The sequence below is a fragment of the Colias philodice genome, chromosome 17 (genome assembly GCF_061535455.1).
Source record: "Colias philodice isolate Cphi_HAF_F1 chromosome 17, ilColPhil1 Martin Lab GWU primary, whole genome shotgun sequence".
NCBI classification, from domain to species: Eukaryota; Metazoa; Arthropoda; class Insecta; order Lepidoptera; family Pieridae; genus Colias; species Colias philodice.
The window spans coordinates 10,942,546-10,951,840 of record NC_143102.1 but is presented as its reverse complement, the minus strand read 5'-3'; the positions used below and the strand labels follow the sequence as shown (position 1 = coordinate 10,951,840).

General features: G+C 32.6%; 1 protein-coding gene across 1 annotated transcript; it reads left to right on the top strand.

The window, feature by feature from the left end:
- The first annotated feature begins 1,073 nt into the window (after window positions 1–1,073).
- On the top strand, window positions 1,074–2,343 carry LOC149481350 (uncharacterized). Its single transcript, XM_089705667.1, has 2 exons — window positions 1,074–1,407; window positions 1,859–2,343. Exons 1-2 carry the CDS (start codon window positions 1,316–1,318, stop codon window positions 2,256–2,258), a joined length of 492 nt encoding a protein of 163 aa, XP_089561793.1. The 5' UTR covers window positions 1,074–1,315; the 3' UTR covers window positions 2,259–2,343.
- Window positions 2,344–9,295: the final 6,952 nt, after the last annotated feature.

Sequence of the window (9,295 nt, the reverse complement as noted above, 5' to 3'; positions counted from 1 at the left end):
AAGTGGTGAGGGGATAAGAGTGAGTTTTGCGTGACATAAGGCTACGCAATCAACACGTAGCCGGAGCGAGCTGAGCGGGCCCTGCAATGTGACAATTTAAAGTGCGTGTTTCGCGTAGGGTTGCCAACCGTACTATAATATATATTATTGTACTATATTTCGGGTCTGCGTACTATATACTGTTGAAAACATATATAGTACGCAAAAATACTATATTTTCAACACCGACAAATGTAACAAACAAATCCTTCATTTAAAAAAAAAAATAAGAACGCGCCTTTTAATTGTTAAGATGGCTAAGTCATATAACCTATTGCGCATATACAGGGTTACCGGGAAAGTCGTACAGAATATTGAAGGACGTTATTATTCAGGTCATTTCTGATCGAATTGGTCCCATAATATGGTATCCGAAACCTAATCGTTATGGAGATATTGAATTAATTTTATTATTAAATTTATATTGAAGCTGTTAGTAATAGGTTCAGTTTTTATTGATCATTTTTATTAATTGGCATGTCTTCTAATTGGAAACATAAAAAACCGAGCCCTAGTAGCTCCAATCGAAAAAAATCGATAGAAAAGCCAAAAGAAAAAATATTTTTATTAAATATCTTTAAAATTCAATATCTCCATAACGGTTAAGTTTCGGATACCATATTATGGGACCAATTTGATCAGAAATGACCTGAATAATAACGTCCTGTAATATTCTGTACGACTTTCCCGGTAACTCTGTATACCAGTGGCGAGAAGAAAGAAACAGAAGTAGTGTATCATTGATAAAAAATGAGCTTTTGATTTATATTAATGATATTAATCTAAAAATTGAATGTGTTAAAACTTAAATAGCATATGACACTTTTATTTTAAACAAAAAGCTGTTACACAGTGCGAGAAGTGCAAAAAATATAGTTTTTATAAAAATAAATAATTAACAAATACAATATATTTGTCTATTTTTTTGTTTTTCCCATAAAATACTATATTTTTTTTAAATGTACTATATTTTTTACACCTTATTTTGGAAAATACTATATTTTGATGATGAAGTGTTGGCAACCCTAGTTTCGCGTGACAGCCTACTTCAGAGCCACTAACTTTGCTTAGCAACTGGTTATGCATGCGCTACTAATGCATCAATTGGTCACAGCGCTTTAGCAACCGTTTCTGTAAATTATTCATTGGAGAATTTGCAGGGAGACTCTTAAGTGTAAGACACAAGGACGCAATTTGCTTGGCACGTTGAGATCAGCATTCAACACGTGGTTTTGGTCCGCCACCGCTCGTGGAACCGCTCTGCTTTGCTCGTACAATGGTGAATACAAGTTGCGCCGTGTTCCAATGCAACTCTTCATCCCATAGACACAAGGGCTTGAGATTTCATCAGTTCCCGCGTGATGAAAGGTCAAAATTTTCTCTTGTTTAAATCATTGATATAAAGTTATAGATCTAGGTCTATATAGTTTAATATATTATAGAGCAGATTATTAAAAATTAAACTAATATCATTGGAACGGAACAATGGCTATTATTATACATTTTTCTGCACTGGATTTAAGAATTGTTACCAATAGCACTTTAATTAGGTAACTAATTAGAATATAATCTGAATAACGCAATAATTAGGTAATCAGAATATAATCTAAATAACACTTTGTTTGCCTGACATTAACAAAGGAGGTGAAAGGTTATGTTTCCCCATTATATTGTCCTAAAGTCCCATAAAGTTATTTAACCTGTCGTTTTGCTTTTGCCATACGCATTAGGCCAATAACTGCAACACAGTTTAAACACAGATTAATTCTTCAACATTTTGCGACGAAATCCATTGTGACATTGACATATTCTTTTCCAGGATACACCTCTGGGTGCTGGCGTGCAAACGTCCCGACCTGATCGGCAAAGACGTCGATCAGCTGAAGAACATGCACGTCTGCAGCTTGCACTTCGAGCATCGCATGTACGGCAAGCTTCTGCTCAAGAAGTCCGCGATACCAACCCTGAATCTACCCGCTCTGGCCACAAGAACCATCTCTACGCAAACTGACAACCCTGACGCGCACATGGCGCTTCATATCCTGACTAGCCAGGGCGTACAAACGGATGAAATTATTGATAGCAGGAACTATATCGGTAAGGAAGGCCAGGGGATAACTCTCAGCCAGTTCGTCAAAGCCTGTGACGACTTCTTGCCACGCAGTTTGTGCAACTTCGTCAAGAATCACATTTATCTGTCAGAACAGAAACATGGTTAATTGTTTGGAAATTTTATATTGTTTAAGATCAAAATTGAGCTTAATTATTGTATGTTATGAATTGATGTTTTAAAATATATTATTATTGGTGAATATTACTTTTGTTTCTATTAAAACCTTATTGTATTATCTTTATTTTTAATCTACATTAGCTTAGTGTCTGGCCTATTGGTGAATGAATATTGATATAAAATGGATCGATTGAAACACAATAAAATTATAATAATGAGCGTGACAAGAAAATAAGTTACGCTTTCTTTAGAAAATAATGTTTAGAATGGGATAAACATTTGTGCGAGCGAAGCCGCATACAGAAAGCTAGTCTATAGTTAAATTTGTTTACGAGCAGCCGCGTAGTAACACAAATCGATATGAAAACATCAATATGGCCGCCGCAAAGCCTCTTCTAATGAGCAATATTAATTATTAACTGTGTAACTAATATTCCGTGCTAATGAGAATTACAGTCGCTTTCAATTATTCCTATATTAGTATAGGTGAATCCAGCGGCTTTACTCATAATATAAAACGATATTTAAAAGAGAAAAAATTGATATTTAGTTTTAAATATAGCATTCATTTATTTAGTTTTTAATATATCATTCAAATGCCAATTTTTAGAATAGAAAAAATCGATCACGATGCTTGATTTGAACCGTTTTCGTCTTTCTAGCTTCTGACTCTTATTAAAAAAAATCCTCAGTAAAAAATAACACGGATGTCCTATAATAAGTTAGATATTTAAATAATTTAATCAACAGAAAATAACTGTTACGAACGCAATTTCGCAGTAAACACGTTTTTATAAAATTTATTATTATTAATAAACTTTTTATATCAGAAAATTCATACGAGGCAAACAGAGTACAGGGCGAAACCATTACACAAATAAAATTGCTTTGAACTTTATGTGTACAATAGGGCTGTCACTCGAATGTTTTATTGTTATCGATTCAGGAAACGATTTATTGAGTTAAAATTTGTGTGATTGAATAGATAGCGTCATTCGTTATTTGATAAGTAATAAAAAATAATACTTAACATTTACCGCCTATATTTCAAATAATTTTTTGGTAGTATTAAAATAAAGATTAATGATTCTATTCGATTTTAAGTAGATAAATAAAATATAGAGAATATCGCGAAGTTTAACTTTTCGCATTATCAACAAATTTAATTTCTCGTAAGTAGCAACCCTAACCTACTAAAATAAAGTAAGGTAACGTGGAATAACGTAATTTGGCTCATTCCGATATCTGTGACCCTTTGAACTTATGTAGCTTTGCGGAAATTACATATTTTTCGCTTAAAAAGGTCTCTCGTTGAATTATTTTGTTTTTACCTCATAAATATATTTATTTCACTAATTCATAAATTAGAAAGCTGAAGGGAAATTCTCTTATATGTGAATTTTCACGAAAGTACATTATTTTAATAAGTTTGTACAAATAAAATATAAAACATATATTTTTTTGAGCATGAGTGTAAAAAAAAAACTTATGCCACGTCATTTTTGAATCGATTAATTTTATGACGGTAAAGATATGCTATTAAAAACATTCTATAAAATATATTATTTTCCGAATTTGGCCTTTGATCTTTGTGTCGAGGAAATGAATATATTTAACACTAGAGGTCCGCCCCGGCTTCGCCCGTGGTACATATTTCGCAATAAAAGGTAGCCTATGTCCTTTCTCGGATATCAAAATATCTCCATACCAAATTTCATGCAAATTGGTTCAGTAGTTTAGGCGTGATTGAGTAACAGACAGACAGACAGACAGAGTTACTTTCGCATTTATAATATTAGTATGGATTTTCAACAATATTCGAGGCGCCATGACCATAAGGTGTTTTATTAATTAAGGAAGAGTACCTATATGTAATCCTTAAATTATTGCTTTAAGGAAATTTTGGCTGAAGGCTTTTTGTATTTTATATGTTTTAATATTGATATATTGGGCATTGTTTTCATGACAATATGATCCCACCAAAAACATTTTCATGTAAAATGTTGCCAAGACGAGCCCATATGACTCGCACTGTCAAAAAGTTATCAGATCTCATGTAGAGCCAAGCTTCTAACACTACACGCCCTAACTCTACAAGGCCTAACTTCACAAACTCCAGTCCTTAGTCAAAATATGTGGCTTGGCCATTTCGCTACATTCACATCGGCGTAAGGTGAAAAATTAATTCACTGTTCATTACTTTTGTGTTATACAATAGTTCTTGTAGTAACGAACGGCCAAGCCACATATTTTGACTAAGGTGTAGAGTTTGTGAAGTTAGGCCTTGTAGAGTTAGGGCGTGTAGTGTTAGAAGCTTGGCTCTACATGAGATCTGATAACTTTTTGACAGTGCGAGTCATATGGGCTCGTCTTGGCAACATTTTACATGAAAATGTTTTTGGTGGGATTTCATTTCTTTTTGTAAGTTGTTTGTAACAATTTTTTTTTATTTTTAGCTACTGTGTGGACGTAAGAGGCAGGAGACGTTCGCAACACTTCTATTCATTCATATTTATATGATCTGATCTGAAGTATATGTCTCAATATATGTCGATTAAATTTTAAAATTTTTGAAGTGAAAATTTCTTTAGCGGCGTTGGGTATAAAATCTTAAACTCGCGTCAGGACACGTGGCCTGATCGAAAAAGCGTAAGACGGATGTTTTTTTTTTTTTTAGCCCTTATATTCCATGCGTAAGACGGATACCATTCCAAAATATCAAACATGCTGAACGTTAATAATCAAGTTTTCACTTCTGCCGGCACTCCCGGAGTGCAACCCGTCTTTTTTTTTAACAAGGAGTACCTATACATATATATATCTAGGGGAACCAAGTTTTAGATTATTAGATTAGACCTCTAAATCAAATCATAATTTAATTCAAAATCAAAATTTAATTTAAAATTACAGGTCTCATACAAACTAGCATCCCCTAATTTAAGGGGCTGGGGGATGAAAGTTACAAGTTTTATAATTTTTTTGTTGTTTGTGTGCTAATACTAGCTTACATACAAAATTTCAGCTTTCTAGGACATTAGGAAATACCTTAAGAATTTTGATGATCATCAGTGAGTCAGTGACGAAATTAGCGTTTTTTAAATATAAATTAAATCTGAAGTATAAAAGCTAATGTAATTAAAACTTAATAAGTTCAATAAGTCCGCTATTGACAATATATCCCGAAAATTTTGTTGATCTAGCATAATCCAAACCCAAGTTATGAGGGTTCAAAAAAACGTCGAAGCGCTTCGAGAAAAGGTAGGTTAGTAGTGCCCGTGCGCGTAGTCGCTTGGCTCGTCTTGGCGGGGGCACTACCGTGCCCCCAGATAATGTAAATGAGATGATAATATCATCTTCACATAAAATATAATATAGATTATAAACTCCAATTAACTGTGCATTTAATGAAACTAAATATTTGATAGACTTGTGGAAAAAAATCAGTTGCTTGCTCCAACGTCGCTCCTTTACGACTGGACCAATTTTATCACAACATCCACTGTTTAGAAGATGCTGATAAGGAATTTTATTTTCAAATACATATTGAAATCAATAAAATGTTGTACACAAAGAATTCTCAAACACGGATGAAGTTTCAAGCATAATCTAATTATTTATACAATGTTTTAGACAATAGTTGCGGTAATATGTAATAAATAAGAAACACGGCTTGCATGTCGACGAGTTTCACAAACAACACACTAATTGTTATTCAAGTCGGTTAATAGAGACGCCTCCGAAATATTAAATATTAATATGTACTTATTGAACAAACAAAGAAAAGTTACATGTTATTCGACGACTCCTTCATCCTTGTCTCCTTGTAATATGCAGGAAGATAGAAATAGTAGGTATATCAAGGTCAGCAGAAAACAAACTAACGAAGCGATTCTATAATCTATAATAATTAGTAGGTACCTATTTTAAACTTTACAAAAAATAGTCTCTATTACGATATCTGCTGACACGTAAACAATTTGGTACAATACCACATTATTACCACAGTATTACAATATTATTATGGTAATACTGTGACAATACTATGCTTAGGTATGTATGTAAATTGACCTTTTTCTCCATTTCCCGTGATTATGTAGATTCAAAATTTTATTAATAAAATAACTTTATGGGCTATTTCGTAAAATACTCGATTATTTTAAATTAAAATAAGCTATACAAAAAACAAAAATAATCATTTACAAACCCCCCTTTGTCAACAACTCAAACACGTGTAAAAAGTAAAAAATTAAATTCTTAAGACTGCATCGTGCAAACGATATGTAATCGCGAAATAATTGCGTTGGTCTGTTTTGTTATTAAGGCTTTGGTTATCACTACATAGTATAAAACAAAGTCGCTTTTCTGTCCCTATGTCCCTTTGTATCTTTGAAACTACGCAACGGATTTTGATGCGGTTTTTTTAATAGATCATTCAAGAGGAAGGTTTATATGTATAATAACATCCATTAAATAGTGGAGAAGTACTGTTATTTTTGAGGTTTCTAATGTGATGTCGTAAATAATTACATTTTTTCCGCTTACATTGCAAACGCAGGCTGAACCCTACGAGTTTTATCAAAATAATGTACTAAGTATTGTACACATTGAAAAGGTCTACAGAAAAGTCCGTGATGGTATATGTCTATCTCTTATGGATAACCCACAATAACTTTTTTTGGTCATTTACTTTTTACGACATTAATAATGGCTAATTTTCGAGGCGGTTTTAACCAATACAGCATTAATCCTTAACCAATTAAGTACCTTGAATACATTGTTCATTTAATATAGATCTAGGTATATGGCACTTTACACCGTGAATATTTTCGAAGATATTACAGATTTAAAAATTGCGGGACGTAGCGTACCGGCCGGCCGCCATTGCACCCGTGCGAAGCCGGGGCGGGTCGCTAGTTAAAAATAAATGATTAAGCTCTTTAAATAAATATTACTTATAAAGAACAATGTATCGGATTAAAAATTGATAGGTTTATACATAGTATGTTACCAACTCATGTTTGCACCAAAGAGTTTGATATGTGGATACAATACTCATTTTAGAACCATAAACAAATAGGTATAACATCAGAGAACAAAGCACAAACAAGGGGAGGGCGTCAGTCAAGCTTCTACAAGCAGTTTCTGAAAACCAATAAATAAACAAATCAGTTATACAACTAATATATTACACAATACAACTAAAAATATAATGCTGAGCAGTTTGTGTATTTGAGTAAGTACATGGTATAATCTCTTTATAGGTACTATGGTAGGTACGGACTACGGAGACATCTCCCTAGTTCAAATACCTAGGTACTTATTAGTTATTACTTCCTACTTAAAACATTTTTGAAGTGAAACTTTTTTATCGGGGTTGGAAAAAATTTAGTGTGTTTCGTTACGCGTGACATTTTTCCGTTACGCGCCATCTTTTCTTATCCCTACCACGTCGACATATTTCTGTAAAGTTGCATATAGTAAATTATTTTTAGAAAAATAAGGTCATAAAGAAGTTTCACTTCTTACGTGTGTAGACTAGTACACGCTCACATTTTTTTAACTTTTCTTCATATAGTGCTCTAAACAAAGCAATGCTCACGTATTTGTATACGTAGGTAAGTAGGTACTGAATAATATTCAATACATAACATCTAAAAGAGAACCGTCGTAGCGTTATAAAACACTCAACACTCTCCAAAGAGAATAAACAATATAAAAAAGCGCGCTGCAACTCCGTTAAACAACAATTTCAAGTTCAAGGTCCCAAAACTAATCGTGGAACTTTTTCGCAATTAAAACTGCCCCTCTATCGATTGATTATAGACTCAAGTACATTCTAATAAAGTCGAAAGTCGCAATTAGTGAATGTGTATATTATTAATCTTGGTGGAGGCCGTGACATAATACCGCAAAAAACTGACAAGTCAAGGTTTGCCGAATCATTGTGCAAAAAGCACATGGTAACAGAGTGGGCTGGCCCGCGCTTACCTGTAAACTTTTATGTTGCTATATTATTTTATTATATTGTAAATTAGTGTTTTTTTTTCTATTTGAGAAAAGAAAATATGAGTAACCATCGGTAAGGTAAGTTCCATATGTTTGTTATATGTTCTTATAGTGTAGGTATTACGTATTAGTGCAATTAATTTATGATCACTATCATTCAACGACTTAGAAAAAAAATAGGTGCGTAAACACTAAATAAAAATTATAAACTTAAGGGCTTGGTCTAGTAGTGCAAACAAATGCATCCTGTCATCCTATATGTAAATAATACAAATGTACTAAGGGAAAGTTGCTCCACTTAATTTTTAAAAATTAAATCATTCGTATAATTTAATATTCGTAATAAGTACCAAAAATGACAATTCGAAACAATTTTCGTGAAAATTACACCGGGTGATTTTTTTTATCAGTACACAAAATTTGCGAATACTTTCTATTGATATCTTCAACTTCATGTTTATATAACTGATCAACTTTTACAAAGAAATTTGGACGAAATATAAAAAAAATAAGCTTTCCATACAAAATGCATAACTCTATACATTTTTTTCGACCTAAGTTTCTTAGTGAAAGTTGTTCAGTTTAACTAGGTAATAAAACGGATAAACAAATTTTGTATATAATAAAAAAATTTAATGTTTGTGTTAAAAAATTATAAAATAGAAAAATACGCAAATGAAAACAAAAGATATTTATTTCTGACTAGCTTCCGCCCGCGACTCCGCGCGCGGATGTCAGTCTTCGCGTCTTCTACAGATTTATTATATTATGAATAATATATAGATTTATATTGATAAACCTAATAAATCTTTTGCTAGCATTCTGATGCTTTATCGGTTGCACTGGATTTATCTCTTTTTTTTCAATCGCTTGAATGATATAGGATGGGTCCTTGATGGGCATCGAATGCTGAAGTCTCGAATCAATCAATTCTGACAGTAGGCAATTTATGTAAAATCTTGATAATGGTCCATCATTTTATTTTGCCTAAACGTTACATACTTTTTTATATATTCTATT